Consider the following 18687-nt stretch of genomic DNA (forward strand, 5'->3'; position numbering starts at 1 on the left):
AGTAAGGCTCCGTTCCCACGGAGTAACGCGCCGTGCATTCAGACACGTATACACATGTCAGAGTGTGAGCGCTCAAAACAGATCCCATTCACTTCAATGTGTGCCGGCGCACGCGCGCACATTGAAATTAATGGGAGGCTTTTTGACCCATTGATTTCAATGTGTAGTGTGTGTGAGCTGGCACACATTGAAGTGAATGGGATCTGTGTTGAACGCTCAGACTCTGACACGTGTATACGTGTCTGAATGCGTGGCACGTTACTCCGTGGGAACGGAGCCTTACCCTGTAACGGGCGGATTACGAAAAACGACTTTAGAAAGCTATACGGCTGTTTTTCGTAACCACCTGTTAAAGGGTTATTTCTTGACTACATTACTTATGTACATGGTTATTTACAGGGCCTAAAGGTTCAAAGCATTTACTGTATCTCCAGACTAGCGCCTCTATTGGCAGCAGGAAGTATTGCTGCAATGTCACAAGCGAGCAAACTATAGAATCACTTATGTGATGTAGTCGGTGCATTGTAAACAGAGACTCAGTTGGTTGCTAGAGGGAAAATATCACTATACATTGAATTAAAAATATCTACTTGTCAGTGAATAGAAATGTCTACAATAAAAACTTTTATGCATTATCGGTATATGTCACATATGTACTACAGGTATGTGTCAGACATGTAGTACAGGTATATGTCACGTATGTAGTACAGGTATGTGTCACATATGTAGTACAGGTATGTCACGTATGTAGTACAGGTATATGTCATGTATGTAGTATAGGTATATGTTATGTGTAGTACAGGTATGTGTCACATATGCACTACAGGTGCAGTCCTATGAAAAAGTTTGGGCACCCCTATTAATCTTAATCATTTTTAGTTCTAAATATTTTGGTGTTTGCAGCAGCCATTTCAGTTTTATATATCTAATAACTGATGGACACAGTAATATTTCATGATTGAAATGAGGTTTATTGTACTAACAGAAAATGCGCAATATGCATTAAACCAAAATTTGACCAGTGCAAAAGTATGGGCACCTCAACAGAAAACTGACATTAATATTTAGTAGATCCTACTTTTGCAAAGATAACAGCCTCTAGTCGCTTCCTGTAGCTTTTAATCAGTTCCTGGATCCTGGATGAAGGTATTTTGGACCATTCCTCTTTACAAAACAATTCAAGTTCAGTTAAGTTAGATGGTCGCCGAGCATGGACAGCCCGCTTCAAATCATCCCACAGATGTTCAATGATATTCAGGTCTGGGGACTGGGATGGCCATTCCAGAACATTGTAATTGTTCCTCTGCATGAATGCCTGAGTCGATTTGGAGCGGTGTTTTGGATCATTGTCTTGCTGAAATATCCATCCCCGGCGTAACTTCAACTTCGTCACTGATTCTTGAACATTATTCTCAAGAATCTGCTGATACTGAGTGGAATCCATGCGGCCCTCAACTTTAACAAGATTCCCGATGCCGGCATTGGCCACACAGCCCCAAAGCATGATGGAACTTCCACCAAATTTTACAGTGGGTAGCATGTGTTTTTCTTGGAATGCTGTTTTTTTTTGGACGCCATGCATAACGCCTTTTTGTATGACCAAACAACTCAGTCTTTGTTTCATCAGTCCACAGGCTTGTGCAAATGTGCTTTTACATACCTAAGGGGGCTCTGTTTGTGGCGTGGTTGCAGAAACAGCTTCTTTCTCATCACTCTCCCATACAGCTTCTCCTTGTGCAAAGTGCGCTGTATAGTTGACCGATGCACAGTGACACCATCTGCAGCAAGATGATGCTGCAGCTCTTTGGAGGTGGTCTGTGGGTTGTCCTTGACTGTTCTCACCATTCTTCTTCTCTGCCTTTCTGATATTTTTCTTGGCCTGCCACTTCTGGGCTTAACAAGAACTGTCCCTGTGGTCTTCCATTTCCTTACTATGTTCCTCACAGTGGAAACTGACAGGTTAAATCTCTGAGACAACTTTTTGTATCCTTCCCCTGAACAACTATGTTGAACAATCTTTGTTTTCAGATCATTTGAGAGCGGGCTGTCCATGTTCGGCGACCATCAAACTTACCTGAACTTGAATTGTTTTGTAAAGAGGAATGGTCCAAAATACCTTCATCCAGGATCCAGGAACTGATTAAAAGCTACAGGAAGCGACTAGAGGCTGTTATCTCTGCAAAAGGAGGATGTACTAAATATTAATGTCACTTTTCTGTTGAGGTGCCCATACTTTTGCACTGGTCAAATTTTGGTTTAATGCATATTGCACATTTTCTGTTAGTACAATAAACCTCATTTCAATCCTGAAATAGTACTGTGTCCATCAGTTATTAGATATATCAAACTGAAATGGCTGCTGCAAACACCAAAATATTTAGAACTAAAAATGATTAAAATTAATAGGGGTGCCCAAACTTTTTCATAGGACTGTATGTGTCACATATGCACTACAGGTATGTGTCACATATGTAGTACAGGTATATGTTACGTATGTAGTACAGGTATGTGTGACGTACAGTCGGGCATGATGTTCAAGGGAGCTACCCCTAGAGGGCAGCAAACAGAAGCACTGTGTCCCTATTTACATCTTGGGAAACAGATTTGCATATTTTTCCCATAATCCCCCCAGAAGAGCTAAAATGACTTTTTGTAAGACTCCATACGCCTGAGAAGGTGGTCTCTCCTTAGGAAAAGTGACATTATCCCCAGAACCTGGTCTAGAAGTCTCTCACCTTTGCCAAGTCAGTTTTCCCTATGCTGCACTGATGAGATCCAATCAGATCGAAACAGCGCTGTCCACAGCTGGAATACTGACTTGGCAAAATCCCACATCATAGCAGTAAAGGCTTGTTGGAAAGTCGGGCATGATATTTAAGGGGGCTACCCCTAGAGGGCAGCAAACAGAGGCACTTTTTCTTATTCACATCTTGGAAAACAGTTTTCCTACAGGTATGTGTCACGTATGTAGTACAGGTATGTGTCACGTATGTAACACACGTATATGTCACATAGGACATGAGGAAAACTTTTCCGTATCAGAATGTGTCAATTCAAAGAAAGCAAGCGAGATCTTAAATGGGTAAGAAGAGATATCAGATTGCAGGTATAGGGGTGCAGGGATTTGAGTTGCTACTGGGCCCTGGATTCTGGGGGTTAGTGGGGGGCACAGGTCACTCTGCCATAGAACATTATTCTAAATAGCACAGAGCAGGTAAGGGGCCCCATTACAGATTTGGCATTGGGACCCTGGAGCTTCACGTTACCCCCCTGCCAGGACCCTCACCATATAATGATTTTGCTGTAGCCGTTTATGTGCCTCCTGGGCTGTGCTGTGTGGCGCGGGCTCTGATCACCACACTTATATTGTTTCTTATCAGTGTGTGGTCACGGTCATGTTCGGAGCTATGATTCCCCTCCTGACATAAGATACAGAATTTATGATGAGATGTGAGGTGTTTTTCACCACTCGCCGCTCTTTAGTACAGCTCTGCACTGACCTCCATACAGGAATGAACAGAGTTCGATAAAAGTCCCTGCTGAGGCCTAACCCGCCGCTGTGGTGATGGCGGTGTGCGCGGCAGAAAAATGTTATTATTACATGGTGTGAATGAGGCCGACTGCTACCCCTGCACTTCATGCCCACACACATCCCAAACATCCAATTAGCCCCTCGGGGATGTGTGTGCAATTTACCGCAAGCACGTACCTATTAATAAACCGCGTCACAACAGCTTCTCTTCATTAGGTAATTACCCCATACGTTCCTTAAAAGCACAACATTTAATGAAACACCTTCTGTACTGTCATCTGCAAATCTCCCGGAAACCTGGCACATTACTGTTTGGATATTGAGTATATGAGCTTAGACTCCGTTCACACCTACAGACTGTGATTCCACAGTCACCAAAACCAGAGACTCCATTAGGTTAAGTTCACACGGGGTTTTTTGGTCAAATCCTGACCAAAAAGACGGCTCCTATTGAAATCAATGGGAGCTGCTCAGGTGCTCATTTTTCAGGCCGTTTCGCCTCGCGATTTGGCCTGAAGATACACCGTCCTCCCGTCTAGACCCATTCATTGGGCCTAATCCGGAGCACAGCGCGTGAGTGGATGCCGGTGCAGTGCAACGGCATTCAGTCGCGGCTGCTCGTTTTTTGGATTGGAACCAGAGGTGGCCTTCGCTGCAGGTTCCAGTCCAAAAAACCCCGTGTGAACTTACCCTTAAGGTTATTAGGCTACATACACACAAGCCTCGGGCTCACAACCCCTTTTACAAGCCCCTGATATTACCTGGTCATGTGTATGGGGCCATTACAATATAATGAGGCTATAGCTATGTGCTAGGTGTGAAAAACATGGCTACACACTGACCATGCACACACATTAGGTTACTCCAATAAATAGATCTTTTTAGTAATATATCTAAAGATATAACTGGATGAGAACCCCCAGGGAGGTTTAAGGTAGAACATGGCGTATTATACAGTAGCGGCAGGCAATACGCAGGCAGTATGCATTTGCCTGTCAGAGCTGCCTTAGAAATGACCTCCATGAATAATTGACCGCCCTTCAGCTTGGATCACCATCATCAGGCACTAAAAGTGCTTCCTACATGGGCCTTCTCTGTGAGCAGCGCTCGGTGCGGTTGCTTTTATACAAGTCACACGTGCAAGGTGCCCTCTGCGGAACGGCCCTATGACTCCATAATGGAAGCTTTGTTGTTTTAGAAAATAGTAATCCAGGATAGAAGATGAATGCTTGGGAGGGAGCCATTGGCCGTCCTGTGAACCGGCTTTCTGTATACGGTTTATGTATATACATTCCTCATCGCTGAGACCGTGTGGACTGGTAAAGTAGATCAGGAGGGCTGTATTCGGAGAGTTTCTGATCCCCTCATCCTTTATAGGACTGGTGTTGTGGGACGATTAGAAGCAGCTACATGTTCACAAAAGATAAAAAGCAGCCAAAATGGACATTTCGGTCAAAGTTCTTTATAAAAAAAAAAAAAAAAAAATTGTCTTGCAGTCGATCGGCAGCATCATGGCTGACTTTGATCCCATGTGTATGGCCAGCATAAACATCTTACCACACAGGGAAAACATATTTGTTTTATTAATTTTGCAAATAATCTGATAATAATTCTCGATAAATTTACCAGCATTCCTTCTTATTATGACTCTGATTTAGCCATGAGATAAACGTTAGAGATGAGCAAGTGGTATTCGATCGAATACTTCCCCGCCATAGGTATTCATGTAAGCGGCCGAACACCAAGGGGTTAAGCGCATCGAATATTACGCTTACACAAATACCTATGGCGGGGAGGTATTCGATTGATTACTACTCGCTCATCTGTAATGAAGGTGTAGAATATCAGTGTTATTCTGTCATTGTCGCTGCCATAACCGCCTGACCATACATGTGAATGATTGCCATGCACATTTTACGCCATGTAGACTGCTAGGGTTGCTCAAATTGGTCACATCACACTTGCTTAAAGGGGCTGTCCCATCTCAAGGATCCTATCTATACTTGTAGCTTATGTAAATTGAAGACTTTTCCTAAATATATTGCTTTATAAATTCTGCTTTGTTTGCCTGCTGTGTTACCTTATTCCCCCCATTGTTTACACAGTGTTGCTATAACCACAGACCTATAGGACAAGTGACGTCACTCACTCACTGCTCTTGCAGGCAGGACAATCGTTCAGCTAATTGCAGTTTGCTGATAAAGCCTGATCTCTTATCTCTCTTGTGTACAAGCATTTGCATGTTATCTGACCTGCAGAAGTATTGTGAGTCCCATTCAGCAGTAGGGAGGAGAGAAATACGGGAAGTGAGAAGTGACTGCAGGCAAAGCCTCAGAAACACTGAGATGGGAAAACCCCTTTAATGATAAGAGGTGAAGGACGACGTATGCTCTCTATGGGAACGTTCCTTCCTGGAAAGCCTGTCCATAGACCTACTATCAGACAAAAATGGTGGGGCTTCCATGGATCAGACTTCTTTTTGAGCACATACATTACCATAAATGCTGAATCGGATGTAAATCTGGGGAGCTTGGAGGCAGAGAGTGCATTATAATGTTGAAAGGAATACTTCAGTCATGAACAGATGAACTTGGTCTACAACAGACAGTCGATAGTATGTCTCAGGGTAATGTCCACACAAATGTAAGACCAAACCAGGCAGGACATTTTCCAGAGTATCTGAAAACCTTTTCTCATAGTTCATCCTGGTGTTCTTTTCTCTTGGATCACCATCATCACGCACTAAAAGTCCTTCCTACATGGGTTCCCTACAGCCGGCCATCTATGTGATTCATCAGGCCATCTTCTTCCAATGCTCTGGTGTCCAGTTCAGAAATTCAAGTTCCTATTCCCAGGGGGTTTCAATGGTGGACGGGGGTCGGTATGAGTAGTCTTCTACTGTAGCTCTTCTGCTCCATTATACCAGATGAGCTGGATTCCCCACATGCATCAATGAGCCTTGGGTACCCATGACCCTGTTGCCGGTTTACCAGTTTTGGTGGTAGTACCCTTAGTATACTTGTTTTTTGGAGATATTCTGACCACTCGTATAGCCATCACAATCATTACGCTAGCCCAATTTTCCTTCTTTCAACACACCAACTCAAATAACCCACCGTTCATTTGACTTATATATCCCACCCCTTGATGGACGCCATTACAAGGATGAAAGGTTGACAATCCTTCTAGATAACGGCTTAATAATCTGATATATTACTCTTTCCTTAGTATTCCTAATATTTGGTAAGTGTATTCTTCATAAGTCAGGGCTAGCATAGAGGTAACCTATGGAAAAAACAGGGACCCTCCTCCTATTGGCGACCTGTTCTGGGAGTGACAGTCATTTATCGTCCCCGGCCCCTCCGTGTGTGTATGTCTTACATCTATGAAAATGAACCGTGTATTGAAGTGCAAGAATGCCTTCACATAAAACCCAGTTTTCCCACGCTGTGCATGAAGTGTTCTCCTTACGTCTCTATATAAAATCATAAGGGTCGGTGCCGCGGGGTCTTGGATGTGTGTTTAGTCAGATTTGAAGTGAGTGTTGTTTATGACAGCAATCCCTCGCCTCCGGGTTCACCGGCCTGTTGAGCTGCGCTTAGTCTATTGTGTGTAATGCTCAGCAGCTGTTTGTTTTCGACGGGCCCTCCAGCTTACCGTGACAGCCCGGGGCATGTTCACCTATGCATACGATTGATAGGACTAAATAGCTGCGCTGAATGCCAAGCAAAAACCTTTATGTGTGTGGGAAATGGACGGTGAGGCCGGGCTTTCAACTGCAGCTTAACACATAACAGCAGACTAAGACTTGTCCTGAACTTATGATATAAGAAATGCATGAAGCAGGACCAGAAACCCCCCAATAACTCCTTATTTGAAGAAGGCTCCGTCCCCTATATAGCAGTCAGGTATTGCCACTGCAGCTCAGCTCCATTGCCATCAATCGTAGGTTTGTGACTATGTGCAATGGTGTCAGGAGGATGTGCCCAATATATAATGAGGTGCAGCCTCATCATGCATTAAAGGGGTTGTGCAGGATTTAAAAAAATATGGCTGATTTCTGTTTAGTAAGTGACACCATATTTGTTGGCCACATGGCTATACTGCAGTTCAGTTTTACTCATTTGAATGGGACTGAACTGTAGTATTGCCGTGTGATGAACGGACATGAGGTCATGTCTCCTAATTCTACAGATACCCATAGGGCGCTGATACAGGATTTTTTTTTTTTTTAAGTATGTACAGAGAATATGTATGTAAGAGAGTCTCCTTTAGGCCGGGGCTCAACGTTGCGGAAACACTGCCACAAAAAACGCTGTATTTTATATCCCATTCACACATTGCAGAAAAAAATCCACAGCGGAAATACTGCCCAGGGGTGTATGTGATTTATTAAGGGGCTGGAGCTTCTTCATAGTTTAGTCTCTTCACATGCCAATTAAGACTGGCAGACTTAGTATATCTCCCCCCCCCCCCCCCCCCAATGTTTTTAAGGCTACAGTTTTACACAGGAGCTGCAGGGACTTTGGCACTGTAAAGGTAAGTTCACATGGGTTTTTTTTGGTCCGGAACCTGAGGTGGAGGCCGTCTCAGGTTCCAGACCAAAATACAGGTAGCTGCAACTGGATGGCGATGCAGTGCACTGGCAATGAGTCGCGCACTCCGCTCCGGATTATGCCCAAATGAATGTGCCTAGTCGGGAGGGAGTGTCTTCAGGTGGATGTCACGAGGCGAATCTGCCTGAAAGAATGAGCATCTCGCTTCTTTTTTTCTGAGAGCCGGAGCAAATGGCTCCCGGAAAAAAGACCTGAGCGGCTCCCGTTGATTTCAATGGGAGCCGTCTTTTTGGCCAGTATTTAGAGTTGGATACGCCCTCAAAATCCTGACCATAAAATACTGTCTGTGTAAGAACCAAACTGGTCCATACACACCAAAGGGGCAAAACATTGCCGACAGACTTGTCTTTTGTCTTCCCCGGTTAAGCATAAATGTACCTTTTTACGCCACTATATATAATCCCGCAGCCTGCATCGCTATCCTATATAGCTGGGGATTCACATACAAAATGTAAAGAGAACTAAATGCAATGTGAACTGAACCTTAATTCACGCGTGAAATCTTGCGTGCCTATAGCTGTGCTTGCCCCGTATGGCTTGTTTACTATAAGTTTTTGCCGCACGGCATCCTCACAACAAGGTCTGTTGATGTTAATGCTCTATATATAGTACAGTGTGTATTTGGGTGAAGGCCAGGTTCATCTTTAGAAGCGCTGATAATGGCAGAGTGTTCAGTGTCAGATGTGACGGGAGATTAGGGCTGAGTGGTTAAATGGTAGTTCTGTTTGTTTCCACACAAAGCGCATCGATTCTCCATCACCATCAGATCTGCTTCCCTTCGTGTTGCCATGTGCAGCTTTTGTCTCCTGGACGCCCTTTGTTCGGGATAATATTGTTCTCATCAGACCTGTTTCTTCCTACCTGATGATAAGCGGGTGTTATCTGCGGCCAGGCAGATCCATTACGTTCCCTGCGCCGCGCCGCTCATGTCCGCCATTTAGGTTTGTCCCTTTTCTTAAATATCTCATCAAACTGATCTGAGTCACGGAGAGAAGTGGAAAACATGTCAGAGAGCGTTCACCTCCATGGAGGAGGAAAGGAAATGGTTAATGAATGATCCCCAATATCTGATGAAGATATAGAGATAGAGGCAGAAACCGCGATGTCTGACTATCCACCTGAATAATAAGGCTTTGAAATTGACTCCACCACAGATTCTGCTTAAAGACCTTTCATGTTCTCAGGCACATGCGGCTTTATATACCACTACAGTGAATTCAACACACTGTAGGCTTTCCTGTCCTGTATCCCAGGGCTGGAGATATCGGTGCCGTTACCGATCTCTACCCACTGTCAGAAGGGCGTTCCTGACAGTCTACTGGGTTTTGAGGAACATCTCCCCCCCCACCCCCCGACAGTACAGGGCTATGGGGAGCATTCCTCACAGCCCAGCTAGACAGTCAGGAACGCCCTTCTGACAGTGGGTAGAGATTGGTAACGGCACCGATATCTCTTCCCCTGGGGCACAGAACGGGAAAGCCAAAAATGCACTAAATTCAGCGCACTGTCAGCTTTTTAGCAGTATATAAATCCACATGTGCTAGGGGACATGAAAGGTCCTGTTTAAAATCAGCAGAAAAAAGTCCTGCAAGAAGGAAAGTGTGCGGAAACCCAGTGGACCCCATAAAGTCTATAGGGACTGCGAGTCTCTGTAGGTAACTCATGGAGATCCATGGTGTGAACATAGTGTAAAAAACTTTGTCAACTCTTCAAGGCTCTATGGCCACATACAGTGAAACGCAGCAAAAAATATTTGTATTTTTCATTTTTGTCTTCCTCATATAAGTCTTTGGGAAAAAACCCACTATGTTGTTACACGTAAAATAGACATTTTTTTTTTTAAAACGTACGTGCTTGTGAAATACAGCTTTTCTGCAGTGGTTTAATTTTTCATTTCATTAAGAAATTGAAAAAAACCTGCATGTTTCTCTATATGGATGATACACTCCAAATTCAAGCCCCGTTCACAAGTTCTCAATAGCCGCCTCTGGCCCTGTATACGTTACACAATAACCCTGTTATTTCATAAAGTGCACCTCTCCTGATGGACGGCGTATATGACGGTACGGTATGGTGTCCCCAGTTGTTCCCAATGTTCTGGCTATAGTAAATAATTGATGGCATCCGTCACACAGTAGCGGACTGTAGGACTAGAATACTTCCGTATTAGCACGTTAAGAAAATAACATTATGGACGCCGGCGATTAATGGGAAACTGGCATTAATATCCCGACAGACTCATTGTAACTCTTCCTGTTAGATGTAGTCGCGGGCGCCTGGAACATTTCATCACTCCAGGAGATTAGTCACACAAGGATATCTCTTCAGATCACATTCTCAGAAAGGTTTAGCTTTGATTTCAGATTCTATTACATGTGTTCACCAAGGTGTTGTGTCTTTTCAGATTGATAGATATGCGCAACAAGATCTGAAGAAGGGTCTCCACTTGTACGGGACCGAAGGAAACATAGGCCTGACCAATGCATGGAGCATCATCCAAACGGATGTAAGTAGAAAACGTCTTGTAGTCCACATAGGTCCACACTCCTTAGAGATGAAGGGTGCACGCCCCACAATTCCCGACCATAGAAACTAGGCCACATATAAAGCATGTTCTAATTGTAATAATGGGAGCAATCCCTACTTGTTAGAATGGTCCCTAAATAATAAACCAATCACAATGTGTCCCCTGATGGTGTTTCATCACCTTGCAGCGCCACAACAGGGGAAATAAAGTATTGCAACGTTAGTTCTATATATTGTATAGAATATACTACACAGGTATATAACCAATGGGGGGGATTATTAAGACTGGAGCATTATGCATGTGTCTTAATATTGTGAGAGCGGGGGCAGACTTTGGCCTCTTAATTCTGATGCATTGTGGGAAATTGACACCAGTCTGAAAATTGCGTTAACACGACTGCAAACATGCACCGTCAAAATCGCGGCGCAAACGTCATTGCGTGCCGCGTTTATTCCGTGTGAACGAGCCCTAATATTGTTAGAGGACACAAAACCATGAAAGAGAGCTATCGGTGACTCCACATGTAAATGTCCAGGACTACGACATGGTATAGGTTGGAGTCCAGACAGTGTAGACCTGGCCATGTCCTACACCGCTGTCTTATATACAATATCATGACTCCATATCTGATATAACATTCTCTTTGCTCCTGCAGTTTCGGTGTTGTGGGGTGGCAAACTACACAGACTGGTTTGAGGTATATAATACGAGTCGGGTCCCGGATTCCTGTTGCTTGGAGTTCAGTGAGAACTGTGGCTTACACTCTCCTGGGACATGGTGGAAAGCGGTACGTGGGATTTTATTCACTGACACTTTGTCATTCAATGGGAATCTCCATTCACTGTTTAATGCAACAAAGACCTTGGAAACTGAGGAACTGATACAAAAGCTATGATATAGTTATTGGTGTAATCCAGTGTTCAGACCCTATAGCTGTACAATTACATGTTACAATTCTAGCTGTCTGTAGGGGAGTTCACTCTATATAGAGGTATTGGTTATTTCAATGGGAGCGGGGCAGTAAGCTCCACCTAGTGGTGACGGCAGGTAGCCAGAATGTTATCATTAAAGGGGTTGTCCTACAGACTAACATTTTCATTTCCAGAAGCCCAGTATCTTCCTCGGTGATCTTCTCATAATATTTTGGACTCTTGGGGCAACACGGTGGCTCAGTGGTTAGCCTTGCAGTGCTAGAGTCCTGGGTTCGAATCCTGCCAGGAACAACATCTGTAAGGAGTTTGTATGTTCTCCCCGTGTTTGCATGGATTTCCTCCCATTCTACAAAGACATACTGATAGGGAAAAATGTACATTGTGACCCTATATGGGGCTCACAATCTACATTAAAAAAAATAAAATATTTTGGACTCGTATTCCCCCCATTAGTCCTACGTTCTTTACTTAGGGGTTCTGCTGTTCAGCCCACATGACCACATTTAATCCTACAGAATTCCCATAACTGCTCCAGGTCTCCCCCTCAATCTGCTCTCCTGTGTATTGCCAGATAACTTAGCGGCAACAGGATAAGTGTACACAGGACGGGCCATGGTATATATATAAAAAATCCATTACACAGTTTTTATGGGTCGATGCAACCAATGAAAGGACATTTGGGTTCCCCTTCCCATCCTAATTGTCTTCTGTCTGGTGGTCTATGTCAGGCTTTCAGTCTAGCTGAGTATATAGTGCAACATGCTGCGCTGTTCTATAAGTGACAGCTAAAAACTGTGCCCCAAACTCTATCAATAGAGGTCTATGGCGGACAGATGTAGCTATAGATGTAGCGCCCCGTACAGGAAAGAACGAGAAGTGATTGTGCAAAGTGCGCAGCCCAGATATCGTAAAATGAACGTTCTGTAACCTGACAAACATTGGTTTGGTAACCGCTACGTCTCTATAGCTTTTAATGTATACATTTAAGGAAAGGAACACATGACAGCATTAGATGTGTTACATCAAAGAAGAATATCAAAGATAGCCCTACTGTGCAAAATGTCTCCATCGAGGGTTCATGTAGATAGTTCTGGAACATACACAGGGAGAGAACTGCAATGCGCAGACTTACTTCATATGGAGAGCAGGTATACGGAAATGGCGGTTCGCAAGTTCATTCTGAGAACAACAGAACTAGCATAGGACAAGCCTGGTATAAACAAGATATTGTGAGGTATGGGACAGGAGGGATTATAGTAAAATATTTGCAAATTTAATTTTACATATAAGAACAATGGACCTTCCTTCAGAGTCTGAGAATACCCCTTTAAAATCGTCTATTCTGTAAAGGGGATCAGGGACTTTATACTATAAGATGCCTGTGGTCGGCTCATATCTATAGGCTCTGTGCGGCCTGACGGTTATAGTAATCACTATGTATAAATTATGGCCGCTCAGACCTGAAAATGACTCTATCTGACCTGCTACAAAAAAAATCCAATTTAATCAGCTCTGTCACTATGATCATAACCTGTACATTGGCTGATGAGAACTGAAGACCTCAGGGATAAGTCGTACTACCATGAAAGAATTTTATTTTCCTCTAAAATTACTCTGAAAATATCCCTACACTTGTGTGATGATGGAGCCGGTAATGAATAATAATAAGATGACAGTCCCATTTTAGGATTTCATCCACAACACCCGGACTCGTCACAACGCTGCTGAACCCTATGTGATCTGAGGTCAGCAGGAACGGGGCGGGTCCACGTATTATAATGGTAATGTACAGGGGTTTCCATACTTTAGATATTAGTGACTTATCCTTAGGGTGGCGCCACACGACGTACCTGGACATGGCTATAGCTACTGCCAGTCCCTGGGTCACCAATGCTCAGTAAGTGAAAACCCGATTCATTTCAGCCATATCTCATTATTATCCGCCCAGTAACAGCAAGACCCCAGGACCAGTAATAAAATATAGCTGAGATTACTCACCATTTGGGCGGCTCGGGCTCCGAATGTGGCTATAGCCGCATCCAGGTACATTGTGCGGCACCACACGTAGGTTATTAATGTCAGACTGATGCTGGTCCTACACATGGCACCCCCATTTCTGGTTGCTGAGCTGTAGAAATGACCACTATACAGTATACAGAGCAGTCTTCTTTCTGTTCTGTACACTGTACAGGGTGCCGTGGCTCAAACCACAGCATGACCCGCACATTATTAAATATAGTCACATAATGGAGATTACTATCTGATCATTGGAGTCATAAAGACTTCTGGGACCCCACTGATCCTGAGAACGGAGGTCCTGTGTCTACTATGGCAGGTCACACATGGACAGGGCCGTGCCATTACTCTCTATAGGACTGATAAAGATAAACAAGTACAATGCTCTACCACCATCTCTAGCAGATCCATAGAATTAGGCGACCCTCTGCTCCATTCATACAAGGCACACAGGACCCCAGCGGTCGGACCTTCCTGTTGATGGGCCATTTTCTTCTGTACACTATTAAGTCTCTGGAGGACATGATGTAGATTTCTAGGTTTTTGCGGTAAGCTCAGAGACTATACTCATAGATATTCTTTATTTCAGCCTTGCTATGACACAGTGAAGATCTGGCTACACGAGAACCTTCTGGCCGTCGGTATCTTTGGACTCTGCACCGCTCTTGTACAGGTCAGTGGCGGACACAAGAGAGCAATGTCTTGGCACTTTAGCTGAAGCGACTCTAATAAGACGCTGTAACTGAAGTCCATTATAGCAATGACATATTTCTAATGGCCGTGTATCCTCTAAAGACAAGGTTAACTACAGATCTAGATATGTGGTATGAAGGATATGACCTCCACAGGACATGAGAAGGGAATCAAAGTGAATAGGAAGGCAGAACGGTGTATTTTTTATGAGATTAGCCGGCTATTCATGAAAAATAAGATTCTAGGATGTGCTTTGTAACCTGTAGTGATAACACACAAGCAGATACTGCATATCATGCACATTTATAATATTGTCGGCCCATAATATGCAATTGTCAGTAATGTCACTTACTCTCAGAGATGTGATGGTTGCATTCAGGTAACATATACAGACAGAAAGGATGTCAGGGCAGTAAGAGCTTGGCAAGTTTTGGTGCAGCAGATTTATCTCTATAGTGACTCCAGTTATCTGGCGTAAAGTGTATCTCCAGTTATACATAAATATATGAAGTATAGGTAGATATGAGAAACTTTGTAATCTATCTTACAAAGGTACAAAATATGTTTCCTTCTCCACTTTTAAGGCAGAGATACTTTCTACATACAGATCTATGGAGAGGGGAGGAGGAGGCTGAAAAACACACACGGATAACTGCTGCTGCTACAATGTGACATAACTATTAAAGATGAGCGAACACTGTTTGGATCAGCCGTTCCGAACAGCACACTCCCGTAGAAATGAATGGAAGCACCTGGCACGGCGACCGGCCGCCGGCAAAGTATATGTGCCGGGTGCTTCCATTCATTTCTATGGGAGCGTGCTGTTCGGAACGGCTGATCCGAACAGTGTTCGCTCATCTCTAATAACTATGTCTTCTAGATCAGACTTTCAGAATGAAGCAATAAATCCGTTACCCATCCGGCAGCAGCCTCCTCCGTCTTCCTCCCTCTCCATAGAGTTCTGTGAGTGTGAGACTGGATACAGAGACAGATCTCTGAGTGACGATAAGGAGAAGGGGAACAGCTTCATGAGTGCAGAAGGAAATAGATCTCCTTAAGATACATTACAAAGTTTCTTATATTCACATGTAGAGATGAGCGAGTACTGTTCGGATCAGCAGATCCGAACAGCACGCTCCATAGACATGAATGGATGCACCTGGTACTTCCGCTTTGACGGCGGCCGGCCACTTAACCCCCCGCGCGCCGGCTACTTCCATTCATTTCTATGCGAGCGTGCTGTTTGGATCGGCTGATCCGAACAGTACTCGCTCATCTCTATTCACATGCACTTTGTATTTATTCCTGGAGGAACGCTTTAAACACATTAAAATATATAGGGAGGGAAATGAAATATTCAATATACTTTGTTAGCCAAAGTGGAAGCCTCAGAGATGTGCTCGGCCCATTTATTTATCAGAGAGTCTCAACACTGTTCAGAAAACTAGACCAGATCAGAGAACAGTACATGGGGGTGGTCCGGGGGAAGTACAAAGACCCAACTCCTAAGTCTCACATTCCCAGCAACGTCATTCCTCCAAAACTGGATTATATGACACGATAATTGGCTGGCTGCTGGGTACAGTTGAATTGCCAAGATAGTTCCTTGTAACAACAGTTGAATCACAGGTTGTCACAAGTCTGATCCATAGAACAGACCATCGGTATCCTAGTCCCAGAGACGCCCCATAACCTCAGTGTAATGTCAGTGGTGACTCTCATACCAGTCCTGTACTTTTTGTGGCTTCGTACTGTAAGTGAACAATTCTCTTTGCCTCTCTAGATCCTTGGACTTACATTTGCCATGACAATGTACTGCCAGATGGCAAAAACTGACACATACTACGCCTGAGACATCCAACCCGCCAACTCCCTGCTCTCTTTACGGAGATGTACCTGGGAGGAACCCATGTGGTTTTCAAAGCAGATCTTCCTTAGTTCTGTTCTTCCTCCTTTTTTGAAACCACCACCGACAGCCTCGAAAAGCACAAGAGCCCTCTGAAACATCTCTCTCCAGGTATGGAGGACAGACAGCGGGTGGGAAGTGGACAACTCTACAAAACAGAGCCCGATGATGGAGGTAGAGAAGTGCCACGTGATCCGTGGAAGCCAAGACTCGGGAGAGGGGCCCTCTGTGCTTTTTTGGGGGGGAGCAGTGGGTTTTATACTGTTCACCACATGATCAATGGAAGCACATCTGTACCTGTTCTCTCCAACCAATACTGTGTCACACAAGAACTCTACTGCCGGTCGTGCTTTCCGTCTGGTTGAGTTATATAAGCATACACCGCAAGAGCCAAAACTTCTACCTGCCATATTACTGGAGTACACAGTAATACTGACTCTGTGTCCACATTCAGAAGGTTCCCGTATACAGCCTACATATACTAAGATTGGGGAAGACTTTTTTCTTTTTTGTTACAAAAATGTGCCCAGAAACGCCAACCACCTGATAATATAGTAAGGTGAATATGTTCTGGTACTTTATAAGATGCCAAGTAACTAACCGTAAGTCACTGCCACATGGCTTTCCATGCGTTTAGTATCAAAAAAAGAATTTGGGTTGCAATTCCCAGAATCCTCCTCGGCATTCGGTACACCATAGTATATATGTAGTCTAACACGGCTTTCAGCTTATCGCCATACGATGTACATGCTTACTGGCCAGGAGGACAGTGCAGTATATGGCGGCATTTTGTGTGTTCATGGGCAGTACTTAAAATTTGGCTTAACAATCGGCCACCCCAACTCCATTCACAGCTGTACTATGCAGTACAATGTGTGAAAATGATATTGAGGACACCACAAGAGCAACCATAAGACATAGTTCTGTGGGGCCAGTTGGCTACACCGTGCCATCTTCTGCTCCTCTACGTCCTTACCTTCTCCTTTAACCCAATATTTTTTTTCCAATGTTTTCTTCCCCATCTTAACCTGTCCACCTATGTTATAGGCTGCGATAAGCAATTGTACATTTTAAGAACTAGAGAAGGCATCTTTATAGGAAGTCGATAAGGTGTCAGCGCCCTGGGAGGCCGCCAGAGTTACACGTGTATATAAAAGCAATGAGACGTCTGTATAAAGATGGTAGCAGGAATCCGTGAAAGACTATGCATTTTGTTGCTGAGACCCCTTGGAGGTGTCTGCCGAGCACTTGTCTGTACCTATAGCGGAGCTGTCACACTTCTGTCACCTCTCCCAGTAGGACAGCGGGACGTGACACCAGACAGCACTATCCAAACACCTAACGGCAGCTCATGAGATCCCCCCTTCCCTCTCAGTGTCTCCATTTATACTAAAGCACTTACGGTTCAGTTTCTATCCCGGCACAACCCGGCCTCATCCTGCGAGCAAGACGGTAGATCAGCGCTCCTTTTATGAGGAGTACGGCTTACATTGGACATCATTCCTATAACCCACATTGTGAGTTCAATGATGGCTGCTTCCTGGTAAGATCCCTGCAGAGTTTCTCACTATGTTTCCCTATTTTCAGTGTATATACTTATATACATAATTTATGCAAGAAGTATAGTGAAAATTTGTTCTAATAAAAATGTTTATCAGACGCTTTGTGTGCATTGAGTACGTGGACAGGCGACGTCCCGGCCGCTGGGGGGTCACAAAAGTCAAGTGCTGATTTATATGTATAGGAAATGACTTTCAGTAAGTCGCCATGTAGCTGCAGCATAAGGGGCTCGTATACTGGACTCCATATTGTATGAGATTTATAGAGATATAGCGGAACTCTACTGGAGTCTGACAGGCTACGTGGATGAATTGTGTACTAGTACTGTATTATGCCTTTCCAGACTACCATGGCAGGATAGCACAGAGTAGGAGGGCGACGCTTACAGATTCAGGATGGCCCAGGGATCCTACCTCAGGTAAGTTGTTATACTCAGGTGAGATGTTACAAGTTCAGCAAATAAAGCTTATTGCATACCGAAAAGTTATGTAGATGGTGCAGAAATGTCTATACAAGTGTGACCGTACCTGGTGCTAAGTCAGCGCCAGGCTACGCACAGCGCAGTGTTGTAATAATCCCTACTGATACACTGAGGACCTGTCCTAAGGAGAGACCATCAATGTAACATCTTAATGCCAGTGAAATCGATAGAAGTGTCTTGTGCTGTAGGTTGGGACACGCAGCCTGTCACTTATTACTGTGCGCTCCTCTGTATTTTTCAACCATTGCAGATGAAAGGTTGAAGGTCAGGGCCCATTGCCTGGGAATTGTGAGTTTATATAAGATAACCCCTTTTAATTCCTTACGTCTAGGGGGTAAAAGCAGTCTGGGTGATGGGATGATCTCACAGGAGTATGGCTCACTACATTGCAGATACAGATCACTAACCTGTAAACTTTACACTG

At 44.1% G+C, this 18687-nt stretch overlaps 1 protein-coding gene across 7 annotated transcripts in view; it reads left to right on the forward strand.

Moving 5' to 3' along the window:
- The window catches only part of TSPAN4 (tetraspanin 4), a 360764-nt gene extending 342911 nt beyond the window's left edge, over positions 1 to 17853 (forward strand). For all 7 annotated transcript variants that reach the window (XM_075281319.1, XM_075281321.1, XM_075281320.1 and 4 more), the window contains 4 exons: positions 10553 to 10654; positions 11331 to 11462; positions 14213 to 14296; positions 16100 to 17853. In XM_075281319.1, the coding sequence (XP_075137420.1) occupies positions 10553 to 10654; positions 11331 to 11462; positions 14213 to 14296; positions 16100 to 16168 (387 nt within the window). In that variant the 3' untranslated portion in view covers positions 16169 to 17853. The remainder of the gene's footprint in view (positions 1 to 10552; positions 10655 to 11330; positions 11463 to 14212; positions 14297 to 16099) is intronic.
- Positions 17854 to 18687: the final 834 nt, after the last annotated feature.

The sequence above is a fragment of the Leptodactylus fuscus genome, chromosome 7, assembly GCF_031893055.1.
Source record: "Leptodactylus fuscus isolate aLepFus1 chromosome 7, aLepFus1.hap2, whole genome shotgun sequence".
Classification (NCBI taxonomy): Eukaryota; Metazoa; Chordata; class Amphibia; order Anura; family Leptodactylidae; genus Leptodactylus; species Leptodactylus fuscus.